Source organism: Talpa occidentalis, unplaced genomic scaffold (genome assembly GCF_014898055.3).
Source record: "Talpa occidentalis isolate TD23 unplaced genomic scaffold, MPIMG_talOcc4v2.1 talOcc4.2, whole genome shotgun sequence".
In the NCBI taxonomy this organism is placed as follows: Eukaryota; Metazoa; Chordata; class Mammalia; order Eulipotyphla; family Talpidae; genus Talpa; species Talpa occidentalis.
Genome location: NW_023602073.1, coordinates 36,960,770 through 36,988,494, shown reverse-complemented (window position 1 = coordinate 36,988,494; position 27,725 = coordinate 36,960,770). Strand labels below are relative to the sequence as shown.

Here is a 27,725-nt window from a genome sequence, read left to right as displayed (position 1 = left end):
TCTTGAAAGCCAGATGTGGGCACAGGAACAGAAGTGGCTCAGGGAGCTGATGAAAGGCCGACTACATGACCTCAGCAGTGACTTTCTCCATGTGACCTTGGAGATCCCTCCCCAGCACTCTGTGAACTGGGAAGTGATACTGTCCTGACACCCCTCCCCCACACCCTCTCAGAAACAAGGACATGGAGACTGAGGGGTTATGGCAGTGCCCAGGTCAGAACCCCAGCCACCTGGCTAATGTCTGGGCCTCTGGACCGACACCATCCTCCAAACTGACCAGGGGACCAAGGAGGCAGTGAGCCTGGAGCCCTCACCACCCGCTCCAGTTACCACACATTTCTTGGCTGGATTTGACTGAAGACAAAAGCGCAGTAGTAAGTCATCATGTCATCACCCTTCATGGAAATGAATTGAACTCACCAAAGACAAGACACAGAGTGACTGGTTGTACCAAAAACAAAACCCAACTTGATGCTGCCTCCAGGAGACAGGATCAAAACAGCCCCACTGCGGGAGACAGGTATAGGCCAGGATGCTTCAGGAGCTGCCCAGTGTGGACAGTTCACACCCCCACTGCTGGAGAAGCCAAGACAGGATGAGGATCCTGCAGGCGTGACTGTATTCTTTTTTGATACTCTTCTTTTTTTATTTTTTAACTTCACTTTTCACTTGTAAACACTATTTGCTTTCCCCCACCCCCTCAGGTGTAGTCCCCATAGAGTTTCCTTCTCCAAGGCACCCGTGCACCATCACCGCAGTCCCCTGTGCTCCTCCCTCCCTCCCTCTGGTCCTCCACACACTGGGGATCAGAGAGAGACTGAGACAGGGACACACAGAAATGGGGCAGGGACAGAGAGGCCGAGAGGGACAGGGACACACACAGAGAGTAAGATGAGGACAGACCAAGAGGGGGAGAGAGAACATCAGAGGGACATACAGAAAGAGAAAGGGAGAGTCAGCCAGTGAGGACAGGGAAGGAGACAGAAGAGGCTTCGCTGGCATCACTCCCTGTTGGAGTGGACACCCCATGCCCTGGGTGGCCTCGTCCTAGTCAGAACCCAGTCCCAAGTCGATACAACCTCCAGGCAAGTGAGCAGGTGTGTGAGCAGGCAGGGGGCCCTGAGAAATCTGTGGCCGGCAGGTGTGCACTGTCTATGGCCCTGGCACCTTGACTGGGCCCGCAAGGCCCTGTAGGGCACGGCCAGAGAGGAGCAGGGCTGACAGGCACACTGGGTGGGAGGACAGGCACCCCAGGTGGGAGATGACTCTGCCCCCAGCAGGGCTGGCCAGGCCTGGGTGAGGCGTATGCAGGTGCCTTCCCCGGGTGGGACCCTCCAAGTGCTGTGAGCCTGACACCAGCCTCCCCTCCAAGGGCAGTAGACAGGAGTGACCCACTCCCCAGGACCGCCCTGGGAGAGGCTCCACACTCTGGAGCTCCTCTGGGCCCATGGGAGACAGGAGCCTGGAGTTGCCGATGCTGCAGGGCCTGCTCCCTGGCAGGGAGGATGAGCCAGGTCAGCAGCCAGAGACCAGAGTGCCCAGCAGGGGCCCTGGCTACATCTCACCATGTCTCGCCATCCAAGGGCTCAGGGAGGCTGTGCTGCTGTCAGTGTTGTGGGCTGGGCCTGGCATGGAGGGTGAAGAGGAAGTGGCCCAGGCAGCCATGGGATGGGGGGGGCATCTGTCTGAGCAGGAAGTCCAGGGAAGGGGACCCAGGAAGTAACATCACCTCCAAAAGATGACAGGGCACACATGACCTCGGAACCCTGGTCCCCAGGCAGTTGGTTCTGAACCAAACCTGACCCAGCTCACTTGCCTGGTGGGCCTGAACCCAGCACCATGTTTTCTTGCTGTTTGCCCAGGTCTCCCTGCAGTGGACCCAAAAAATTTCCCTGAAACTCGTGTCGCACTCTGCTGAAAGGCATGAGGAGCCTCTGTCGACGTCTCTGGCCAGCACCAGCACTGCCCCTGAGGAAACTAGGGGGGCCCTTGGGACAGGTCAGGCCACGCCAGGGCTCTGATGCCCCCACTCCTCCCTTCCCTCTGTGAGTGTGGATGTGCGAGCGGTGAGAGTGAGCGTGTGCGTGCTCAAGTAAGGAGGGTCTGGCCCACCCAGGAGGCAGGTCATGTCTACACCAGAACCAGCCTGGCTGGTGGTGGGACCCAGAGAGTCATGGCTGCTCCCTCTTGCCCCAGCTGGTTGCTACCCAGCAGGTGTGTCTGTTTGCTCCCAGAGGGTGTTCTGTGTCCAGGAAGGTGAAGAGATCCATAGAGTGCATTTCCCCGACTGTCCTCCCACAGCCCAGTGTAGGATCTGTCCCAGCACAGAGCCCAGGTTGAAGTGCACCCGCAATTTGAGATTGGGGCACATGTCCAAAGGAACTGGCTGGAGTTCACAAAGCCCCTGGAGGAGCTGTCTGAGGGTAAGTGGCACAGGATGGTGCATGGGCCCGACTGGGCGGGGTAGGGTCAGGTGCCCCTTGGAGGAGACCACACGGGCTAGATTCAGACCACGAGCAGTATGACCTGGCATCTGTAGCTGCCGAATTTGGGGAACAGAATCCCAGGGGCCCCCTATCTTAGGCTGGTCTCTGCTCAGGGCTCTAGCATGTGGTCTGTTTGCAAAGGCAAGTGGCAATCTGGCATGTGGCTGATGGCCTGTCCTCTTGCATCCTTAGCCCCTTCTCAAGGAGCACAGCCAGGCTCCCCTGCTGCCCATGGGACAGGCCAGGAGACCAGCCAAGTTGCTGATTGGAGACAAGCAGACACTAGGGGTCCGGAAGGGCCAGGAGAAGCCGTTCCTGCATATGCTGTTCCAGAGCAACAGGAGAGCCCAGCAGGCCTGCTGGGTCAGACAGATAATGCCCAGGATGCTGTAGGCGTCCTGGGCACTCTGAGCTTTGTGACCCCTGAATAGTCAGCCTGAAACTCCCCAGATTCCAGCAGGATGTCTCCAGGCTGCTGAGCTAATACCAGCCCTGCTGGGGAAACCAGGCCAGGACCTTAAACTGTGGGACAACCTGCTGGGCACAAGCGAACACCACCTGTTTGCGGGGAGCCAGGCCCTAGCCAGGCCCCAGCAGGGCAGCTGGCAGTGGTGTGTTTACACCAGCCCCACTGTGGGAGACAGGTAGAGGCCAGGATGCTTCAGGAGCTGCCCAGTGTGGGCAGTTCACACCCGCCCTTTCTGGGGAAGCCAAGACTGGTGCAGGATCCCGAAGACTTCTTTGAGGATTCTGAGATAAGAGGAGTGCTGCGGGAGGAACCAGACAATGACCAGGATACCTAACCCTATGGGGACAGTGCTGAGCTCACTCCACCCCTGCGGGACAGCCAGGCCCTGGTCAGGAGAATGCTGCCTATGCAAGAGCGTCCTGAGCTCAAACCACGCCTGTGGGAGGAAGCCACTTCTGGCCAACATCCTGCAGGTTCAAGTGAGGGTGCTAAGCCACAGCAGCCCTGCCTGGGGAACCAGCCCCTGCAGGGATCCTGCAGCACAAGCAGAGGGTGCTCACCTGATGCCATTCCTCCAGGGTCCCATGCCTGACCCCTGAACTGCCTGTCCACCTCTGGTGCTGACTAAGCACCGCTGACCCAAACCTCTCCTCACCCACCTCCCTAGCCACATATCCTCGTTTAACTTCTACTAACCCTGCACCCACAGACACCTGGCCCTCCTCTTGTAGTTCAAATCTTTGTTTCCTAATTGATTTCAAGTTGTTTTCGTTTTATTTCCTCCAGGATTTCTTGTTCATTATGGAAATACTAATAAAGTTTGTTTTGTATCACCCAAGTTTTTTTACTCCTTCTGAGTCCAGTTCTGTCATAGTGCTGGCCTCCTTCTCACTATGGCCTTGCAGAAGATCTACAACCCAGTGTAAACCCTTTAGTCAAACCACTCACTTCCCAGGCCCCTCAGTCCCTGATTCCCTCACATGCCTGTTGACTCTATTCTGAATTCTACCTGGGCGTTTTACAGAGAAGGAACCAAATCAGTGGTGACCTGGGATCTTCCCAAGTACACAATAGAGGTAGCACACATGGTAGGTGTAATGCAAATTTGGTTTGTTGGGCCTCCCTGGTGTCCCGCGGGTGAAATCTCAGTGCTGTTACCACTGAGGCCTTAGTCTAGCCCAGGCCAGGGAGCTGACCCTCCTAGGGCTCAGCAGACTTTTCATATCTCACCAGATGCTCCCCTTAGCAGTGTCTTTCAGTAAATCTACCTGTTCTGCTTCCCACTCTGTCTCCGGTGAATCCTCTTATTCCCATCCTTCAAGCCTACACTCTAGTTCTTCTCTGCAGAAAGAAAAAAAAAAATGGGGATGCTCAATTTAAGTTAATCGGTAGGGTTTTGCAATGAGCAATATCTATCAAATCAGCCATATGTCATTACATAAGTATAATCAAGAAATCATTATTAATGTCTATATCAGTCCATGTTAGGACATCCATTTATAAGAACATATGTTTTAGGAGGAAGATATTAAGATTAGAGATGTAATGGGATATCCAGGGCTACAATTTCATTAAATAGCCTCACCCAGGAGCGCCCAATGAGACAGTGAGGAGTGGCAAGAGTTGCAGACAGTGCCCTGATGACTTAATTTGAATGGTGGCAATGTTGACCTCCCTCCGTTATGGCTATAAAATAGACTCCTGGCAGTGGTTTGTGACTTTCTGAATGATTCAGTGCTGAAAAGGAGCAAGATGAGAAGGTGAACGTCAAAGGAAGTTAGGAATTGAGGCATTTTTGTCCTTGGGAGTGGACACAGGGTGTAAGATCTTTGTGTCTCATGTGAGTACTCAGAGAGCACCTACCACAGAGAATGTTCCCTTTGTGTGGACAACAGTGAACCGGTCTCCTTGGTCACCCCAGGGCTGATTCAACAGTCCCTGAAAGTCATAAAAATTGAGATCAAGAGTGATTTGATCATACCTGAGTCCAGTAGCATGAGTTTCTTCTCATCATGGGTGATTCATCAGTCACTGTCACTCATGAATGCCCAGATTTCCAGTGAAAGAAATCACAGCCAAGCTCTTGCTGTGATAACATCACTTAGTAGACCAGACAGCTACATGGTAATAGGTGCATTTCTTCACCCAGTTTACCCTGTTATTGATAGTAATTTGTTCTCAAGAATTGACATCCATTCTGGATGTAAGATTCCCTTCCCTGACTGCCAGCATCTCAAAAATTTATAGAAACATTAAAAATATATTTTAGCTTAGAGAAACTCTGTAATTATCAATTTAATTTTAAACCCAATTTTTTTACCAGACACTATAAAAACTCTGCTACAGTACAAGATTTTTGCTTAATTTCCTCATTCTCTTTTCTTCGTTTGTCCTACATTTTTTTTTTCTTTTTAAAATGTCTGCTTAAAAGACTATACATAAATATACAAAGATCATAGCTAAACCAGATGCAGAGAGACTAACAGTTAATGACAAATGCTGGAGATTCTTTTCCAGTTAAATATTGAGGACCAGGCGGCTGAGTAGGCCTAACAAAAGAACACATGCTTATGAGGGTTACAAAGATGGAGTAAGAAGAACTGTTCTCATTTGGATAAAATTAAGTTATTTAATGAAAGCATGTAAGAAGGATTTGAAATCAAAGTAAAAGTGAAATTAAGTTAAATCATTTATTCACTCCTATACAAAAGGGAAATGTTTTTGCAATTTGTAAAATTTCTTTTCAAAATTAATGCTTAGGACAAATGCTAGTATTTGGTGCCTTACAGCTGGATGCAGTAAATGAACTGTCCATGTAGTTTGACTTCACCCAGAAGCTAAGGACCTCAGAAGCATTTTAAGATGTTTGTGAAACACAAATGAAGTGAGTCATCAGAGATATGCTGCAATATGTGTTTGAGATACATGCTCATACATGTGGATAATATTTGTTCTCAAGCAGATGACTATTGCTGTTGCCAAAGTGGTCACTATTTAAAAAGTAATCAAATGAAGACAAGGTAACTACTTTTGTTAGGCAAGGTAGCACTGTTTTGTCTTAAATTTATTTCATAAAAATTCCTTTTTTAAGTATACAATAGAAGGTACTGAGAAAATAGTGTCTCAAAAATGCTTTAGAAATATTTATAGACTCAAATTATTTAGACTTGCTCTAGGACTTTGTTAGTGGGTATGGTGAGGCATCTTCATATCAAGGTGTGGAAAATTGTTCAAAAAATCTATATGGTATTGTAATCCAATGATAATTCCAAGAACTTTTATTACAGTTTTGATTTGCATTTCCTGATGATAAGTGACAATGAATATTCTTTTTTTTTTTTTTTTTTATTATTATTTTTTTTTATTATTATTTTTTTTTTAATAGAGGCATGTTTTATTTATTTATTTGTTTGTTTTGTTTACACATGCACTGGGTACAGTCAGAAGCGCGGGAGGGTGAGAGAATTCACCAGAGCCAAAGCGGGGAGCAGAGCAGGCAGAAGGACTGAAATACACTGCTGAGGGGAGCAGTGGGCGGCAGGAGAGGTCTGCACACCATGTGGGACCCTCCTCTGGTGGCCGGGGAGCAGCCAGGGATCGAACCAGCGCCGCAGAGGCCGCAGGCAGCCTCGCAACCCAGAGCTCAACCGCTGCGCCATCGGGGAGGCCCGACAATGAATATTCTTTTCCTTTGATGTCTTCTTTTGCTATCTCATATTTTTGTATTTTCACTGAATGAGAACAAAAACCAATGTTTTGTCTTCCACTGAGATAACATTGGTTCACAACACTGTCTATGATTCAGAGGTATAGGTTTACACCTCTTTAGGTATATTTTACCACACCACACCCACCACTAGGCACCCTCACTCCTCCACATTTTCCCCCTGTGTCTGTTCGCCATCTGCATGTCTTAATTGGAGAAGTGTCTATTTTGTTCTCCTGCCCATTTTTTGATTAGGTTATTTGCTTTCCTTTTGCTAAGTTGTATGAGTTCTTTGTAGATTTTGTGCAGATTTTGATATCAATCCCTTGTAGAATGTGTGATGTACAAATACTTTCTTCCCCTCAGTAGATATCTTTTATTTTAATGATAGTTTATTTTAGCGATATTTAACTCACTGTGCAGAAGCTTTTAGTTTGTTATATTGCCATTTGTTTATTTATTTATTTATTTTTAAATCTATGAATGATGTATTTTATTTATTTATTTTTAAAGATTTGTTTATTTATTTATACAAGCACTGGGTACAGTCAGAAGCGCGGGAGGGTGAGAGAATTCACCAGAGCCAGAGTGGGGAGCATAGCAGGCAGAAGGACCGAGGTACACTGCTGAGGGGAGCAGCGGGCGGCAGGAGAGGTCTGCGCGCCCTGTGGGACCCTCCTCCAGTGACCGGGGAGCAGCCGGGGATCGAACCAGCGCTGCAGAGACTGCGGGCAGCTTCGCAACCAGCGCTCAACCTCTGCGCCACAGGGGAGGCCCACCATTTGTTTATTTTGCTTTTGTTTACCTTGCCTTTGGAGTCAAGTCCCCCAAAACATCCTTGAAGCCAATATTGTGGAGTGTTTTGTCTATGTTTTTCTTCTATGTACTTTATGACTTAAGGTCGGTCTTACATTCATGTCTTTAATACATTTTGAGTTTATTTTTGTGTATGGTGTGAAACAGTGGTCCAGTTTAATTTTTGTGCATTTGGTTGTCCACTTTTCCCAGTGTCATTTATTGAAGGGACTTTCCTTTTCTCAATGTATATATAGTCTTGGCTCTTTTGTTGAAGATTACTTGTCTGTATAAGCATGGGTTTATTTCTGGGTGTTTAATTGTATTCCAGTGGTCTACTTGTCTGTTTTATTCAGTTACCACACTATTTTTATTATTATAGCTTTGTGGTATAGTCTGAAGTCTAGTAGTGTAATTCTTCTGTTCTTTTTGGTTTGGATTGCTTTGGCAGGATATCACCCAACTCACACCTGTGAGAATGGCCCATAACAAAAATATCAGAAACAACAATATTGATGAGGAGAAAAAGAAACCCTCATATACTGTTCGTGGGACAGTACACTGGTTCAGCCTTTATGGGAACAGTATGGAGGTTTCTCAAAAAAGTAAAATACATCTTCCATATGGTCTGGCAATTCCATTCCTAAGTATCTATTTACCAAAACGCAAAAACACTCACTTAAAGAGATAGATGAATTCCTATGCTAATTGTGGCACTATTTATAACAGCTGAGTTGTGGAAGTAGTCTAAGTTCCCGAGGACTGATGGGTGAATAAAGAATTTATGGTAAATTTACACAATGAAATACTGTTCAACTACACAAAAAAATGAAGTCATGCCATTTGCAACAACATGGAGGGAACTGATGGAACTGGAGGGGATTACACTAAGTGAAGTAAGTTGGAGAAAGACAAATACTGGATGATTATACTCAAATATGGAACATCAAAACAAAGGAACAGACACAGTTAAATCAAACCCTAGAAATCCTCCTATAGAATTGAGGTTATCAGAGGGGGTGTTGGGGGAGAAAAAGGGGGAACCACAATGGACTGGTGGAGGGTTGTGGGTGCTTTGGTGGTTGGTGTGGAATAACAACATGCATCTGAAGGGGTGTGGGGGTAAGCAGGGGGGAAAGCTTCGGGCTTTTCTGCCCTCCCACTGTGCATGCGCACTAGGCCAAACGGCGTGGCGCGCCATGTGGCCTGGCGTGCGTGGCCTGGCGTGCGTGGCGCGGCGCAGCGCAGCGCAGTGTGGTGCGGTGCCGAGGCCGGAGGAGGGGCTGGAGTGGCCGAGCGGAAGGAGCGCGGCGACGGCTGAGCGCGGAGAGCTTGACGACACCAACGGGGCTGCTGGAGCCGGTAATGAACCTCGCCGGGGCGGCGGGTTGCCCAGTTCTTGCGTGTGTAAATAAATAAATCTTGAGAAAGAAAACATTTGTCCCAACAGAAGGTGTCCTTGGGGGACATCACACGTTCTCTCAGAGAAAACCCCTGTTCCCGTCTCTGTGTGTCGCGCCCGCGCTGGTGCTCGTGACCGTCTTCGCGGTCACCCGGGGCGGGTCGCGGCTCCTCGTGGTTCTCGCGTCCCCGCCCCGCCCAGCGCGAGTCCCCGGGCCTGGGCCCGAGACAGACGGGGACGCGCGAGGCCCGGACACTCCCCGCGGGGATGCGGGTGACTGGACGGGCGTGTCCACTTCTGGGCAGAGACTCCCTGGGTCCTGCTCCCTGGTGAGCTTGGCGGGTCCTCGAGGTCACTTTCGAGGGTGAATAGGAAGTTAGAGAGAGAGAGAGAGAGAGAGAGAAATTTGAGAACTGCCCCTTCTTGTGTAACTGTGCAGACTTAGGCAAATCATTTTATTTCTCTGAACCTCAGACTCTTCAGTAACACTTTTCTTAAAATACCAGCCCCCCAGGAGGAGTGTGAGGAGGAAATGGAATGATGCGTGTGAAGAAGTGAGTGCAGTGTTTGTCAGGAGATGGTTCCACCATTCTCCTTCCTGATCCCACAGGAAAGAAGGGAATCCTGGTGATGATAATGCAGTGCACTTTGTAGTCATGTAGACATTACAAAGGAAATGTCACACTTTCATAGTTCTTAAAAATTAGAGTTTGAAAATTACTTTAAAATTACCTTGCTTTTGTTTTTATCTTTTTTTTTGAACTTAGGTCAGGTGACCTTATGCAAAGTATCCACAGTCACCCAGCTAGGTAATGGCGAGATAATAATTCAAACGTGGGTGATATTTTGTTCCTAAATATGCTTTTTTGGATATCTTATCTTTATTAGGTGTGTCTTAAAGTAATAGCACTTTATAATCACAAACAATGCAAGATTTTCTCATCTAATTCCTACAAAAGTATCTAGGTAGGTAGCATTATTTTCCCCATTAAGAAATCAGAATGGAGGTTCAGAGAAGTTAGATAATAACTACAAGTCTTCAAATTATGAAGTACCTCTGAGAACTGCTTTATGTGTATTCCATGAAATTTGACATCGTGTGTTTTATTATGAGTTTGTTCAAAATATTTTCTAGTTTTGCTTGTGATTTGTTTGACCCAAGATAATATGGTTTTGTGTATTAAGTGTATTAAAAATGTGTCTTTAAATTTCTGAATATTTGGAGATTTAATGGATTTGAACTGTCCAATATGATATTCAGTGGTCAATTGTGGATATTTAATTTATTTATTTAAATGAATTTAAATTAAAATTCTGTGGCTAAACCATTCTAGCCAAATATTAATTGCTTAAAAGTCATATGTGGATAATGGGTACCATATTTGGGCAGTAGAGATATAGAACCTTTTCATCATTACAGAAAATTCTATTGTAATATTTTGTTAATGATTTCTAATCTAATACTGTTACAGCCTAAGAACATGCTTTGTTTGTATGATTTTGACTTTTGACATTTACTGAGACTTGTTTTATGTCTCAGAATATAGTCTACCTTGGTGAATTTTTCAAGTGCACATGAGAAGATAGTACAGTTCTTTTCTGTTCTTGGGTGTAGTGTTCTATAACTTTCAACTAAGTTGATTTATATCTCCGATGTCTTTGTCAAATTTTTGTCTTGTTATCAATTGCTGAGAGATAGGTGCTAAAATCTGCAACAATAATTTGGATCTGTCTATACTTTTTATTAGTTCATAAGAGAACTAGTAATATGACAGCTTTAAAATTTTTAAGATTTCTTGATGACAACCCTTTTATCATTATGAAATGCCTATCTTGGTAATACTCTTTGAAGTCTACTTCTATTATAAAATATGGTAATGGAAGATGTTTTATGATTAGTATTTCAATGCTATATATTTTCCATTCTTTCATTTTCAATTTTTTTGTTGTATGCCGGGCGTGGTGGCGCGCGCCTGTAGTCCCAGCTACTCAGGAGGCTGAGGCTGGAGGATCGCTTGAGCCCAGGAGTTCTGGGCTGCAGTGCGCCATGCTGATCGGGTGTCCGCACTAAGTTCGGCATCAATATGGTGACCTCCCGGGAGCGGGGGACCACCAAGTTGCCTAAGGAGGGGTGAACCGGCCCAGGTCGGAAACGGAGCAGGTCAAAACTCCCGTGCTGATCAGTTTTTCTGTTGTCTTTTTTTTTTTTAAGATTTATTTATTTATGCACACAAGAACTGGGGTGTAGACAAGAGTTGCGAGGGGGGGGGGGGGTAAGATGATTCACCAGAGAGAGTGGGGAGCAGAACAGGAAGATCTACTGAAATACACTGCTGAGGGGAGAAGTCGGCGAGACAGGAGAGGTCTGCTGTGCCATGTGGGTTGCGCCCTGGCTGGCTGAGGGTAGAACTCATGCTGCAGTGGTTGGGGAGAGCGTGATAGTGCGTGTCTTTAACCCCTGCGCCACCAGGGAGGCCCCCTTTTCTGTTGTCGCGATGTTTAAAGAGTGTTACTTCTCAAAAACATCTACTGTGATGTTGCATTCTTTAGCCAGTCTGAGTCTGCATCTTTTAATTTCTTTTTTTAGTTATTACTAGTTATTATTAGTATATGTGGGTTTTAAACTACAATGCTGATATTTGATTTTAATTGTTGCATTTGCTCTTTCTTTGTTCCTCCCTTTTTATTGTTAATTAAGTATTTTTAGGTAATCACTTTTATTTTTATTTTCTGTTAGGTATTATCTTTAGTTATATCATTTTATGTTATGTTCTTAGTGGTTGATTTAAAATTACATTATACATCTCTAACTTGCCATATGTATATAATAACAAAATTCTGTTACTTTACAATGTAAGGATATTAAAATAGCATATCTTAATTATCACTCTCTCTTCCCCTGTGCACTGTCTTGCCGCACATTTTTTTTAATTTCTAAATATGGTGCAACTTAACATTACCTTGTTACTATTTTTACCTTATAAGATTAATAGTCTTTAAAATGTATGTATTTGTGTGTGTATGTGTTTGTTACTTATATCTACTGATATGTCTTTTCTCTTTCCAGTGTTCTTCATACCTTCCCAAATAACTGGGTCTCTACTTTGTATTTTTCTTTTTGAACTAAACATTTTAGTGTTCCTTTAGCATTCCTTGAACTAATGCATTTTAGTATTCCTTATCGAAGTCTATTTAAGACAATTTCTTTCACCTTTTCCTTGGGGAAATATCTTTATTTTTGAAAGATAATTTAACTAGTTCTAGAATTCTAGACTAATATGTTTTTCTGTTTAACAATTTAGGGTTGTCATGGCCATGTCTTCTGGTCTCTATTGATTCCAATGAGGAGATATAATTTCTATTGTTTTTCTCCTTTCTGGAATATGTTTTGTTTCCCTTGTGGCTTTTAAGATTTTTCTCTTTATGTTTGATTTTAAGCAGTTAGACAGTGATGTATAATTTTGGTATTTCTTTGTATTTATTCTTCTTTAGGTTTCTGAGTCTATTGAATCTTGGGTCAATGGCTTTCATATGTTCTGGGCCATTAAAGTATTTCTCCTGGAAATCAAGTTATGTATTTATTAGCGTGTTTATCTTGAACGCAAATATGTTTTAAAATCACATTGTCTGTTTTCAGTGACACTGATTCCTTCCTCTGCTGTATGCAACATAATAAACTCATTGACAGTATTATTTATCTGTAATATATCTTTCATTTCTAGCATTTGCATTTGACTCTGAAATTGTCCAAACATGTTCACTTATTCTATTTCTTTCATCTTAAATATTTATAAACATTGTTTTAAAGTGTCTGCCTTATAATTCCAACAACAATTTTATTCTTTAGGGAAGGTTTCATTTACTGTTTTCTCTTTGAGGAAATATTAGTTTTCTTACTTTTTCTGTGTTTTATAATTTGATTTTGATTAAGATTAAATTCAGACATCATCAGTTATAAAGGAATAGTAGAGTCTGAAGAAAACAGCAATCATCTCTAGAGAAAGGACAGACTTTTGTTATCTGGCTCACCATTAGTGAGACAATTTGAGACAATCTAGTCAGTAGTGGAGCTAGGCCTGTAAGGTTTTGTGGCTTTAGTTATTTAGTTCACTATAGGTTTCATGTTACGTGGTAGAGGAATCACAACTTTCTGTAGGGGAAGAGAGGAAGTTTCTCCCTACCCCTTTGGGTTCTTTTAGACTGGCTGAACAACAAAGTAATGTCAGATACATCAGTAGGAAAAAAACAAAATTGAGTTACATGCATATGGAGAATTTCTTTTTTAAAGATTTATTTATTTATTTATACAAGTACTGGGTACAGTCAGAAGCGCGGGAGGGTGAGAGAATTCACCAGAGCCAGAGCAGGGAGCAGAGCAGGCAGACTGACGAAATACACTGCTGAGGGGAGCAGCGGGCAGCAGGAGAGGTCTGAGCACCATGTGGGACCCTCGCCCTGCGGCCGGGAATCAAACTGGCACTGCAGAGACTGCGGGCAGCTTCGCAACCCAGCACTCAGCTGCTGAGCCACTGGGGAGGCCCCCATATGGAGAATTTAAGTGGATGTGAATTCCAGGGTCAGTTGGGGCAAATGAGGGTCTATGTCCTTCGCTAAGGAATAAGATAGAGGCCAGGGCCTTCAAGGAGAGGAAGGGAACTCACATTATGAGGCCTGGGTGACTCACATGACAAAGACCAGATTTTTGAATTAGATGTTTGCCCTGCCTTGTAGATAGGTTTCTACCATCGAAGGGTTCTTTCTGTAAAAAGCCTAATTCTGAATAATAGTCTCAATTTTCATTTTTCAAGATAGTTAAGGGAGTGGTAAAGGTTTCCCTATGAGAACCTGCAGGGTCTTTATTAATCTTACTTTGAAATAATCCACATGCCAAATTGACACATCTCCATCAAGCCTCTCCTGAAACACTTACAGAGGCCTATCCTCCACTTCCCTTTAGCAGGAACTGGGATATGAACACTTGGGAGTATTTAATCACTTTTTTTTTTTAAAGATTTATTTATGCATACAAGAACTGGGGTACAGGCCAGAGTTGTGAGGGGTGTGAGGATTCACCAGAGACAGAGCTGGGCACAGAACAGGCAGACTGACTGAAATACATTGCTGAGGGGAACAGCAGGCGAGTCAGGAGAGGTCTGTTGTGCCATGTAGGTTGCTCCCTGGCGGGCATCAAACTCATGCTGCAGTGGCTGTGGGTAGCGTCATAGGTTACGTCTTCACCCCTGCGCCACCAGGGAGGCCAATCACTTCTTTCTTACCTTCATTTTTAACACATTCTGTTTGCTTTTGCTTTATTCCTCTATGGTGGTAGTCTCCTGAAAAAGGTTCACATAGACTTTTTCTAAGATATCTAGATTTCCCCCCCCCATATATGTTATCTTAATATGTAGAACTAGGATCAATTGAGATCCTCAATTGAAACTGTTACTACTTCTTCAAGAATGATTACCTAGATTTACTAAATTTAGGATATTTCCAGAAACAACCTTTTTTTTTTTTTCCTTTTTAAAATCAGAGGAACCTACCTTAAGGCAGGGCAAACATCCAGAGGGAAGATTTTGTCATATGAAGTTGTTCCCTCCTCGTCATGTGAAATGACCCACAACCACCTATAGTTTAGATCCCTTCACACAGAATATAAACCCCAGACTTGCATCATTTATTTCAGAATTTATAATGTAAATTCTCCATGTATCTGTTATTAAATTTGATATTTTCTCCTCCTTATCTGTTTGATATAAATGTATTTGTCTATTGTCAGAAGAACCCAGGGGGGTGGGGAAAAATTCCCCCCTGTATCCTAACACAGGTATCCACGCTCCTGCCCTCTACCAACTGTACATGGTCCCTTCCTAGTACTCAGTGCAAGGTCTGGGGTTTCTCTCCATATCCCTGTTCTGCCCTTAGTCTTCAGGAGGTCTTTTGTAGTTGTGTTTGGGGTGGGCTATCTACCTCCATTTCCTGGTCCTTCCCTCAGTGGGGAGAAGAACCTAACCCAGGGTAAGGCCCATGTGTATCTCTGGGGTGACTCTGAGTTCTCCCGGAATCACTCTCAGGTCTCCTCAGACTCCCAGCTGTACCTGGGGACAGAGAGTAGATGTTTTTCTCAGTTCTGCAGCTCCTCACCCAGACGTACATGCTGCTCATCAGCAGCACCATGACGTGGGTGTTCGGGACTTCCCCTAGTTCTTCCTCTCTGACTTCAGCAGGGTTTCCATGCCTGGGTTCAGGGTCTCTCAGTTATCTCCCTGCTCCCTCAGACTGTCCTGTGAAGGTCCATGGAAAAGGGCCAAAGGACAGTGCAGGCCCCTGTGTCTGAGCTCTTGGGGATTCTAAACCCTTTAAAATTGCATTAAAGGCTCAGCTGCTTTTTCTTTTCAGCTTCCTTTTCCCCTGGATTTGCTGCCCAGTATAAAAGCAGCTCTCCTAGGAGGTTGGTGTCACTTTTTGATTTTGGTTCATTAGGCTTTTTTACAACCTGAATTTCTTCAGGCTTAAAAAAAAAACATGATTTTTGTAGATTATCTGGGTTGCTCTTCTTAAGGTAGGAGGAGTGTTCTCTTGTGGATGTGAAAGTCAAGATAGCTTTTTCTATCATGTTTTATGTTGAAATGGTTACAAGTGAACTATGATTAACTTTTTAATGCATTCTCTTGAAATTCTCATCATCACCCATTAAAAATTTGGTGGAGCAGGCAGTTGAGTGCAGCGCTGTGTAGCTGACCATGGCCTCTGCAATGCAGGTTCAATCCCAGCCACCCTGGGAGCTACCCACATGGAGCGGCAGACCTCTCCTGTCTCGCCTGCTGCTCCCCTCAGCAGTTTATTTCAGTCAGTCTGCCTGTTCTGTTTCCCGCTCTATCTCTGGTGAATCCGCTCACCCTCCTGCACATCTGGCCTGTACCCAGGTTCTTGTATAAATAAATAAATCTTAAAAAAAAAAAAATTTGCACATAGGTGATTACACCTTGAAATCATTTTTACAGCCTATTCAAACACTTGCAAGAGTAAATTTATATTTAAAGATTTTAATAGTTTTTCCTTTTAAATTTATTGAAAGATGATATGTTAAATTTTAGCTTGCAATAATGCAATCAGAGTTCAAAAACTATATTTTACATATCAAGTATTTGAAAGTAACAATGAAACTCTAATTTATAGAACATGAATACAGTCATCTGCGAAGCTAGCTAGATTGCCAGTAAGAGCACATGGGCCACAAAGCAACATTTATCCAATATATATGAAAGAGATTTGGAGTTATATTGTGTGGGCCCATATCTGAAAGGTGTCCTGACCACCTTCACCCCGACAACTTGCACCTTGGGCTGTGAGCCCTGCTCTTTGGGCATTTGGAATACAAACTTGTGGGTGCATGGGTCTCCTTGTCCATGATGGACAGTGGCATGCTTTGCAGCTGGCTACCAATATAGAAGGAACTATTCTGAAAGTCATCCGAGAGAACAATGGCCCCCTTTAGACTCATCATGTTCGGGTCAGCCTTCAAGGAGTCCTGGAAAGAACTTGTGTTTCTACCACTTCTGACTTCCTTAATTGTGCAGGGGGCTGAGGGAACCAGTACCTCTCCATCTTGTGAAACCATCAGCACACACCACTTGAGAAGCTCAGAGACAGAGCTTAATGTCACACTGCTCCAGGTCACTTAGCCTCCCATCTCTACTTTTACTTAATCCTGTATTCTGAGCTCTGTTTCCAGTTATCAAGTTGCCAGATAAAGTGCATATAAAAATTTTAGATCAACAATGCAGATGAAATCTTACTATAAGCATGTCTCAAGTAGTGTACTAGACATATACTAAAAACTCTATTCATTCTTTATCTGACATATTTTTTCGTTCTAGCATTCAAGTAGCCTAGAGTTAATCTAACCTGATAATTTAGACTATTCAAAGATTTTTATTCTTATTTTTAATTTGTTTTATCGTAGAGTCCTGTATTTTTATTTGTTAAATTTGGACACTCTTCTCACTAGAATAGAGGTGGTAATAAGGTAAACCCCTGACTATTTTAGTCCTTGATGAGTGATGTTGAGTTAGCCAGCACATTCAAACTTTTGTATCCTTCTCAGTCCACTGACAGGGTTGGGTGAGACTCAAGGAGATAATAAATGTAGTAAAAGTTGCTCTATAGAGGTAAAAGTCAGCATGATGATTACAGAAAATGACAGACTCTAATTAAAGTGCCTGGGTCTTTATTTTTTTTTTTATTTTTTTTAGATTTATTTATTTATTTATACAAGCACTGGGTACAGTCAGAAGCGCGGGAGGGTGAGAGAATTCACCAGAGCCAGAGCGGGGAGCAGAGCAGGCAGAAGGACCCAGGTACACTGCTGAGGGGAGCAGCGGGCGGCAGGAGAGGTCTGCGCGCCATGTGGGACCCTCCTCCAGTGGCCGGGGAGCAGCCGGGAATCGAACCGGAGCTGCGGAGGCTGCGGGCAGCTTCGCAACCCAGCGCTCAACCGCTGCGCCACCAGGGAGGCCCAAAAGTGCCTGGGTCTTTAAACAGTCCTTTTGCACTGCTTTCCTTTTAGGCAGTTTAGCTGTCATTGGGGGAGACAGAAGAGTGTCCTGGGGATTTCTAAATCTGAGTCCTCGATTTGAATCATGACTGCCACTTAATGTAGTGGGACACTGTACAAACTATTTGCCATTTCTATGCCTCAGCCTCTCTCTTTGTAAAATTGAGGTACTGTTAGCACAGCTAGCACTCAGTATAGCACCTGCAGGTATCTGGTTCTCAAGGCCCTAGCAGATCAGTACTATTTCACTAAAAGGCAACTTTGTGTTCCTTCCATCACATCAAATAGGAGATTGCCTCCCGGACCTTTTTATAAGCATTTCCTTAAGATATCACTGGATGGGCCTCCCCTGTGGAGCAGCTGTTAAGCACTGGGCTGTGAAGCTGCCTGCAGCCTCTGCAGCACAGGTTGGATCCCTGGCCATCGGCCACGGTCCCGCATGGCGCTCAGAACTCTCCTGCCGCACATGCCACTCCCCTCAGCAGTGCATTTCATCACTCTGCCTGTTCTGTTCCCCACTCTGTCTCTGGTGAATTCTCTCACTCTCCCCCGCTTCTGACTGTACCCAGTGCTTGTATTAAAAAACAAAACAAAACAAAAAAAAACCCAGATATCACTGGATGTGCTGTGAAAAAGTTTCTATTATCAGAAGTTTGGAAAATGTTGCATATCACATGCTCTTTTGAAGCTTTACAGCACATATTTGCACATCAGAGCTTCTGATATTCTCCATTATAAACAACTACTTATTTACCCAGAATTTCTTAAACTCATTTATGCATGAAACACCTTTTTTTGTGACCCATCTGTTAATATTCTATGTAACTATTTTCACCTGTCAACATTCCTGTTTAGTCCTTTTAAGGCAAGAGAGAAAGTGAAGAGGTACTATTGTACAGATAATCCAACACTAAATAAAAGGGGGATATCATTTAACTTTGCAAAATTAATCAAGAGAGGAAGTACAATTAGTGTAAAAAGCTACTGGTGTCAGGAAATATTTCTCAAATAAGCTCACAAAGCAAGAGTGACATGAATACACTATTTGTAGGTAGCATAGAATATATCCAAAATACTGAAAACGGTCAGGGGAGAGCACAAGACAGGCTGCTGTTTTTCATTGTTTGATTAACTCTAGGCTAGTTGAATGCTAGAATGAAAACGAATGTCAGATAAAGAATGAATAGTGGTTTTGGTATATGTCTAGTACACTACTTGAGACATGAGAATTCATGTCTACTTGAGAATTCCTCTACAAAACCTGATTTTAAAAAATGTTAATATACTAGCTGGATAAAAAAATTACAAATACAAAAAAAAAAAAAAAACCTTTGAATACTGAAAAGTGTTCAGACTAGGTGAACACTGGATTCAACCAACCCTAGAACCATTGGAAAAGGAATGTCTGGGGACATTCCATTACCCTCCAATCCTCCACAATTCTAATAGCAAATGGAGCAGTGATGAATCGCTGCTAGCCAGCTGGAACTGCATGCACTGCTTTTACTTGCTCCCTTTCTATTTTATGTTTGACTTAATAGTCCTCTCCCCCTTTTTCCTTCTCACAATTCACACCACTCTGCAATTCTTCATTGCAATGTAAGATTAAAAAGAAATTAGTAAGCCCAGGGCAACTGGCTGATTATTGAATTCAACTACTGTGCCATCTAGACAATAGTATGACTACTTTTCCTCCCAGCAACACCACACATGCCTGCTCTTTTATGGCATTTTTTAGCAAAAAGATCCTGAAAATCACTAGTAATCCTAAGATAACAAGAATTTCAAGATTCAGTAAGCTTTTGAAAGGGGATCCAGATGTATTCTCTAAGCCCCTTTAAATCACAAAGCAAGGCAAGGTGGCCTGACTGACTGATTAAATGATTATTTCTGCCTGGACTTAATTTCTGGCATTTTTGGGAATTCATCTGTGGTCTAGAGTAAAGCATTAGTCTTATACTCAGAAATCTGAATTTGGCTTCTCTTAGGTATACATGTGTAGCTCCCATTAGAGATGAATTCTTGTCTATTAAAACTCAGTTCAGAAATCACCTCCTTTCTGAACCCCATTTTCTTTCCTCCTTCCTTCGACACTTTTACACATAATTGCTCTTAAATTCACATACACACCTTTGTGCCTACACCTCCTAGGTTGTACTACAATCTGTGTAACAGTCTATACCCATTCTACTTACTAAAGGGTACATTTTTAGACGCACAAAGGGTGTATATAATCCTCTTCCTTTGCATATGGGCAGGACTTGTGCCTAAGGTGGGTTATTGTCCCATGGATCAGGTTACTTTATATGACAAAGATGAGGGAATAATCCTTCTGTGATTACCATATGTTCTATAACATTCTCAGAGCAGATGGCAGGGACACTGGACTACCAAGGTCTTGATTTTGGTCCACTGAGGTTAATTTTGAACTTCTGATCTCCAGAACAATAAAATAACAAATTTGTGTTATTTTAAGCCACTGGCTGTGTGGTAATTTATTTCCATAGCAATAGAGATTTCAACCCCTGCCCCATTCTACATGATCTTTGGTGACTGTTAATCATGTACTTTTCCACTCCTTCTTCTTCTTCAAAGAAAAGACATAACCCAGATTTTCTAGACCAAGCTCAGAATGGAAGACAGTTGGATCAAAATCATCCCAGTGCATCCCCCAGGATATCTTAAATGAATTTCAACACTTGAGATCCCTGTATGGCCATCCTTCCGAATGTTGACTGGTTACCTCTGAGCCAGTTAGAACGCTAGTAAATAACATTTGGTGTGGGCTTGGGGGTTTCAACCAGTCAAATGCAATTTCTTTTGCCTACAATCCAAATACCCTACCAGCTATCATTTGGTGAGAACTTATTTTCTTCTCTCCCAAATATTCTCTGCAGTTTGACTTTACGTTTGAGATGTTGTGCTTTGTCTTTAATTAGGTTTTAACTCTATGATAATCAACTCTTTCTATTTCAACTCTTTACAAGAACTCTTACAACAATTCTAGAATTATTTATTTTTAGTACCATTTCACTGTAGGGAAACAGACACAAAGTGTTAATGTGCCCAATGTCACATGGCTATTTTGTGGATCTTGTTCTTACAAGTCCGCCACCCAGCCACCAAGTTATATTGTTTTCAAATAGGTGATGTCTGCAAAGAACGATGGAAGAGGCATTTCTCACAGAGGGAAGGAAGACCCCAAAGTTAAGGGCAAGAAGTAGGCTATGCATATAACTGTTAAAGATAGAAAAGCTAAAGGAGGAGAGTATTTTCAGAGGGGAGGAAAATCGCTGACTAGAGGAACTAATCAATCAACCAGTGTTGGCTGTTCCTCCCAGTATTGTGTTTTGTGCTGTGATGTTTGGACAAAATATCAAGCGAAAAGAATTAAGAGAACAAAAGACCTGGTTCCTGTTCCCATGGTCTTAGTAATCTAGCTCTGATGATAAGACCAGTGACCAATGGTAGTAAAGGAAAGGACTCTTTGGAGGATTACAAGAGAGAATGGAAGAGAAATCTCTTAGTAAGGTGTTTGGAAGTAATGAGGCTAAATAAATATTTAGTCTAATTCCAGTTTTGATCAACCCTTCATCAGGGATAAATTCTTCGCTTAGACATGGTAATGCCTCCACTGAGATTTACCTTCCTCCTCTGGCTTCCAACACTGGTGCGTTCCAACATATCACCAGTAATGCTTGTTGGATAATGTGGCAGGAAGGAGTTTTCTCCTCCTACCTCATCCTCATCCCCTGGTCAGAAGTCCATTTTTGACGAGAAGGAGCAACTATGGGCATAATAATGCATGAGCTGTATATTTAGCAGTGTTAGCCTGTGAAAGGTTGACTATTTTCAGTGATTTCTTTTGAGGTTGGATTGTTTCAACCTAATGTTCTCCAGATGGAAGGAAGGGTCTAAAACCCTCCCCTCCAGGATCATCTAGGAGAAGTTGTTAGTCTGGGTCAGGAGCCTAAGGGAAGTGATGAGGTCTGGGGAAGGGACAGATCCACTGTGGCCCCCACATTCTGCTCTCCCCCTCCCTCCTGGACAGAGAGGCAGGGACCTGCTGTCTGGGTCCCTCAGGCCTTGCTCCTGCCGCCTCCTGCAATGAAAGTAAAGGTTTGTGGTTCTGCTTTCTATTTCCTTGTCATATCCTTTCACCCTTTCAATTTTAACCTATATTTGTTTGTATAGAAAGTCTTTCTAACACACATAGAATACAAATCTCCTTGATATTGTCCAATCTGATAATCACAGGCTTTTTAAAACATTTTATATAATTCTTACATCATTTTTCATTTTTGTATAATGTATGCATTTTCTTTTTGGTTGTATTCCCCATACAATTCCCACCCCCCTTATTCTGACCCTAATCCCCCTTCTCCTCCCCCCGCCCCCACTGTAGTGTGTCTCTGGTCTATAGTTGCTTGTTGATTTTGATTTTTTTTGTTGTTGTTGTTAAAGATTTATTTATTTATTTATACAAGCACTGGGTACAGTCAGAAGAGCGGGAGGGTGAGAGAATTAACCGGAGCCAGAGCAGGGAGCAGAACAGGCAGAAGGACCGAAGTACACTGCTGAGGGGAGCAGCGGGTGGCAGGAGAGGTCTGCGCTGCCATGTGGGATCCTTGTGCGGTGGCTGGGGAGCAGCCGGGGATCCAACTGGCACTGCAGAGGCTGCGAGCAGCTTGGCAACCCAGCGCTCAACCACTGCGCCACCGGGGAGGCCCTGATTTTGATTTTTACTTTATTGCAATTAGTCTTTTTCCTGGTCCCTTATTTAGGTTTTCTAGATTCCTGCTATGAGTGAGACCATCTGGTATTTTTCTTTTTCTTTCTGGCTTATTTTGCTGAGCATGATCCCTTCCAGCTCCATCCAAGTTGCTGCAAATGGCATGAGTTTATCTTTTTTGAATGCTGAGTAATATTCCATGGTGTATATGTACCACATCTTCTTGATCCAGTCATCTATTTTGGGCATTTGGGTTGTTGCCAAAGCTTAGCTATTGTAAATGGTGCTGCTATAAACATAGGGGTGCAGGTGCCCTTTGGAATTAATGTTTCTGTGTCCTTTGGGTAAATACCTAGGAGTGGAATTGCTGGATCATATGGAAGCTCTATCTTTAGTAGAAATCTCCACACAACTCTCCATAGTGGCTGGACCAGTTTGCACTCCCACCAGCAGTGCAGGAGAGTTCCTTTATCTCCACATATTCGCCAACATTTGTTGTTTCTAGTTTTTTTTAATATGTGCCAGAGAATCACAGGCTTTTCATTGGGATTTAGTTATTTTTTTTATTTTTTTATTTTTTTTAGTATAATAACAACTTTACTGAGGACGGGTGGTGGGAGCTTGGTTCAGTCGGAAGCTGCACCGGCTGTGGGTTCGGGCACTGGGGGCTCTGTTAGGTGCTCAGTTCTAGGAGCAGAACAAACTTGGGGCCGTGGAGAAACCCCAAAGGAACAGCGCGACCCCAGCACCACGATCACTACGAGGCCAGCGGCGAAGGTCCCTGAGCCCAGCCGCATCGCGCGCGTCCTCCTGGCGGGGTCTGGACTCTGCCTGACCCAAGCAAGCCTCTAAGGCCACTAAGCTGGGCGCTCAGGGGGCCACATCTCATGGCGCCGGCAGTGCCTAATTTCTTTATTTTTATTATTATTTTATCTATTTTTTACATCATTTTTCATTTTCATTTTTGCACAATGTATGCATTTTCATCTTGGTTATATTCCCCGTACAATTCCCGCCCCCCTTTTTTTGACCCTAATCCCTCCTCTCCTCACGCCCCCGCCCCACAGTGTGTCTCTGGTTTATAGTTGCTTGTTGGTTTTGATTTTTACTTTATTATAAGTAGTCTTTTTCCTGGTCCCTTATTTAGATTTTCTAAATTCCTGCTATGAGTGAGACCATCCGGTATTTGATATGGTTAGATTTGTCTGTCGTTTTGATGTTTATTTTTTCATTGTCTCACAACTTTTTCATTCCATTTCATCATTTTCTACCTTTCTTTGATTTAAGGAAATATTTTTCTGTGAAATTAATTCTTCATGTGCTTTAAATATATTTATTTCAGTACTTTTTATTGTTGTAAATACTTTATCTTTCATTTTTCAATATCTACTTAATGGAACTACATCCCATAACATATAGGAAATTTACAGCAATATAGTTCTATTTAACCACCGTGATGTTATTCATGTAATATATATGTTAAACCAAAATAAACACAAGCCAAATAAAAGTATAAAACAAAAAATGTAAGCAATCATATCTGTTCAATATGTTAAGACAAGCCTCAAAAAAAGTACTCTGCATGTCTCTGTTGCTAGTTACTGCTGTAATGTGTGAGTTATCATCTACTGTCATTCCCGAGGCCTGGAAGAAATCCGTTAACATTCCTTGGGACAGAACTCCTAGCAATGAATTCTCTGTTTTTAATTCACTCTAGTGTATTAACTTTGTCTTCTTTCTCCCTGCTTTTATTTCTTAAGATCTTTACATGAAATAAAATTTACCAATTTTAGATGGACAGTTAGGTAAATATAAATAATAGAATAAATAGACAGATAAATGAATATTCTAAATAAATATAATCCTGGAACTACCATAGAACACAGACTGCACAGCCCCCTCATCCCAAAATGTCTCCTGCTCCTTTATATATTTTTTTGAAATTTATTTATGTATTTTTACATTGTTCTTCAATTTTATACAATGTTTGATTTCTCCTCTCAGGTGTTGTCCCCATGAAAGTGCCTCCACCAGGACACCCGGGAACATCACCACAGACTCTGCTGCTCTTCCCTCCCCAGATGAATGTCTCCAATGTATCGTTTGCTGCTAGTTTTGTCTTTTTTCACCCATCCCTTGTATGGTTTCCTATGTTCCTCCTCTAAGTAAAACCATCCAGTATTTTTCCTTTTCCTTCTGACTTATTTTTCACTGAGCATAATCCCTTCCAGCTCCATCTATGTTACTGCAACTGGCATCTTTATCTTTTTTGATTGCCGAGTAGTATTCCCTTGTGTATATATAGCACATCTTCTTGATGCAGACATCTGGTTTTGGGCATTTAGGTTGTTTCCATGTCTTAGCTCTTGGCAATAGCTGCACCTTTATATTTGATCCTCTCTCCATACCCCATCCAGGCAACCGTGTCTCCTTTCTATCTGTACTCTGAAGTTTCTCACTCTGTTAGATTTTATCACCATGAGGGAGTTCTCTATATCTGCCAATGAATTCTATTTTGAAATCTTTTATGGCTGATTTTAATAGAACCACTCCAATCTCCTTATGATGTCTATCATCATAGATTATCTTTTTTCCATAAATTTATTTTCAATGTGTCTTTATATTGAAACTTCATTTCTTGTAAGCAATATATAGTTCACTTCTACATTACTGTAAGTTTAAGCATAATCCTCTTATCACCTGTGTGAGGCAGACAACCAAGACTCTATTAGTCCCATTTTACAGGTAAGAGTGGAAACATTCCCATATTTAGCATGACACAGACCTAGGACCCAAGCCCAGGTCTTCCACACTCATAACTTCTTTTTCCAAGACTTCTTTTGTTGTTTAAGATTTTATTTATTTATGGGCCTCCCTGGTTGTGCAAGGGTTTAAGATACAACCTATGAAGCTCTCCACAGCCTCTGCAGCACAAGTTTGATCCCCGGCCAGGAAACTACCCACATGGCACAGCAGACCTCTCCTGTCTTGCCCACTGCTGCCCTCAGCAGTGTATTTCAGTCAGTCTCCCTGTTCTGTTCCCCACTCTGTCTCTGGTGAATCCTCTCACCCTCCACACCTCTGGCCTGTACCCCAGTGGTGGTTCCAGCTCGGGGTCTCACGAGGCTGCAATCACGATGTCAGGCCGAAGAAAAGGCTTGATGGACATGGAAGGATCTTCATAAAGACTCATCCATGTGGCTGCTAGAAAAAGCTTCAGTTCCTCACCATGTGAGCATCTCCTTATCTGAGTGCCCACGCAGCACAGCAAATGTCTTCCCCAGAGAGGAGCAGGAGAGATCAAGCAGGAGATCGTGGAGCCTTTTGAGCCTCCCTGTGAAGTAGCAAAGGCACCCCAGCCTCCTCCATGAGCAGGGAGCCAGCAAGTCCGGGGACTCACAGGAGGGAAATTGGTCTTGACCTCTTGAGTATATAAAAAAACCTGTGAAGATTTGAAAAACTTCTACTGTCTATCATCTGGCCACTAAATATTTATATCCTTTTGTCAAAGAAAGAAAATTATGCCGATACCTTGTAGAGAATAGTCAGGCTTTATTCAAACAAGCACCATGAAGAAAACAGGCTTAAATCTAAATACGTGAAAGATATAAGATTTAACACATCTGGACTCTTATTTTTCTGGGGATTCCTTTTCTTGCCCACTGAAGTTGGACATTTGCCTGAACCAGGCGAAATCTGCCCCTGCAGTGTGCACAGCTGGGCTTCTGCTCTGTTGCTTCAGTCTCTACTTGCTGCATTTTCATCCTAGGTCTTGAAGGGTTTGACTTGTCTCCATGTGATTCAATGGTCAACCCAGGTTTTTTGTCTCCATGCGATTCAATGGTCAACTAAGGTTTTGGACAGTGTCTACCCAGATGTTGGCATTCACTCACTTGTTGGTTATCTTATTCCTGGTGTACTCAAATACCCAAAGGCTGCCACGAAATCTGATGTTTGATTCCTCAAGTCAGTAAGATTTTTCTTCTGGTTCTCTGAGCTTGTGTGGATCGGGGAAGTCATGAGTCATAGGTGCAGAATCACAGATTGCACCAGGATGAGTCTGTCACTCAAGGGTACAACGCCCTCTAAGTTCTTTCTGGTTTTCCAGCAGTTTCTCTTGAGTGTCCCACACCTCAGCACAGTTTAGTGGTCATTCAGGGATTTGACAGAGTTTGTATTCAGATTTGGGATTGCACCTCTCTCTCTGTTGTTAAAATACATGTTAATTAAACTATTTGGACATGCCATATTTTAAGGATATACTTAAACCCCATGTAGAAAAATTCATGATTTCCACAAGAAGATAATTTTATTATACATTATATTTTATTATACTATTTTATTATACAACAAAGTATTGGGGGGCAGATACTGAAAGTTAAGAACATTCTAGATATGTACTGTCAATATGGTAGTTACTAGCCACATATGGCTTTTTAATTTTAAATGATACATAGTTAAATATGCAACATCTCAGCTCATGAGCCACATTTCAAGTGTTCAATAGTTAGAGGCACCATATTGGTCAGTACATATATAGAACATTTTTTTCTTCCAGAACATTCTGTTTGACAGCACAGCTCTTCATGCTTTGGGAGCATCAAGTCAGATGCATTAAACACATGTAAAGTCAAGGGGCCAATATTATCTCTCTTAAAGAGGAGGTGAGGTCCCTGGATGGAAATACATACTAAGCAGGTGAAAAACAAAATCAAAGAAGATTATCAGTGGGTCTGGTGCCTCGGACTCATAAACTGTCCCAGTTCCAAAGGGAAGCACCTGTCTCTCCAACTCCCTTCTCAGACTGAAGACTCTCTCTCATCATCTCTGAAATGAGTTCTCTTCCAGGGAGTACAGGGGCAAAACTCTAAGAAAAACTTTGGAAATAGGAAATCCAAACCAAAGAGATGGATGCTGGCAGAGGACACTTGGGAGACTCTCCCTGGTTCACTGAGAAAAGCATTTCCAGAGTCGGTCTGTGGAATCCTTGAGGTCACCGAGAACCTTTTCCGGGATCCAGGAGGTCAAAACTATTTTTATAACATCACTTAGACACCATTTGCCTTTCACTATTTTGGCATTTGCTAAGGTAAAACTTAGTTATTTTCTTAAAAATGCTTTGTTAGCATACATTGGTTATTAACATTCTAAAGTAAAGAAGTAATTCCATCTTAAAGCGCCTTTATTCTAGTAAAGTAAATGTTTAACGGTATAGCCCACATAAAAATTATACATGGGATCCTTAATAATTTGTGAGACTGTAGAGACATCCTGAAAGAAAAAGGTTTGAGAATCGCTGACCCGGTTCCTGGGCCTGGACTCGGGAGACGGTGTGACTCGGGAGACGGTGCAGGAGAGGAGGGTCTCGGGGTGTGGCTCTCAAAGTCTCAGTCCCCAGGGCGCTGTCTGGGGCTGGAAGGTGACTGTCGGGCTTCCTCACCTCCCCAGTTTCACTTCTCACAGCTCTTGTCGGGTCCTCCTGCCTGGATACTGGTGACTCACCCCAGGGCTCACTCCCCATTGCCTGGAGGTCTCCAGAGCAGCCAATCAGCAGCCCCGCGGCTCCCGTTCCAAAGCC

General features: G+C 43.1%; 1 protein-coding gene and 1 long non-coding RNA gene across 2 annotated transcripts in view; both read left to right on the top strand.

Moving 5' to 3' along the window:
• The window catches only part of LOC129146272 (BOLA class I histocompatibility antigen, alpha chain BL3-7-like), a 3,344-nt gene extending 1,323 nt beyond the window's left edge, over positions 1-2,021 (top strand). Inside the window, exon 3 of the mRNA XM_054698101.1 lies at positions 1,863-2,021. Coding sequence (XP_054554076.1) covers positions 1,863-2,021 — 159 coding nt within the window. The remainder of the gene's footprint in view (positions 1-1,862) is intronic.
• A 6,758-nt stretch (positions 2,022-8,779) lies between these two features.
• Positions 8,780-27,724, top strand: LOC129146300 (uncharacterized). The gene is made up of 3 exons (XR_008552863.1): positions 8,780-8,818; positions 24,152-27,236; positions 27,611-27,724. It is a non-coding gene; the product is annotated as an uncharacterized LOC129146300 (long non-coding RNA).
• The last annotated feature ends 1 nt before the right edge of the window (position 27,725 follows it).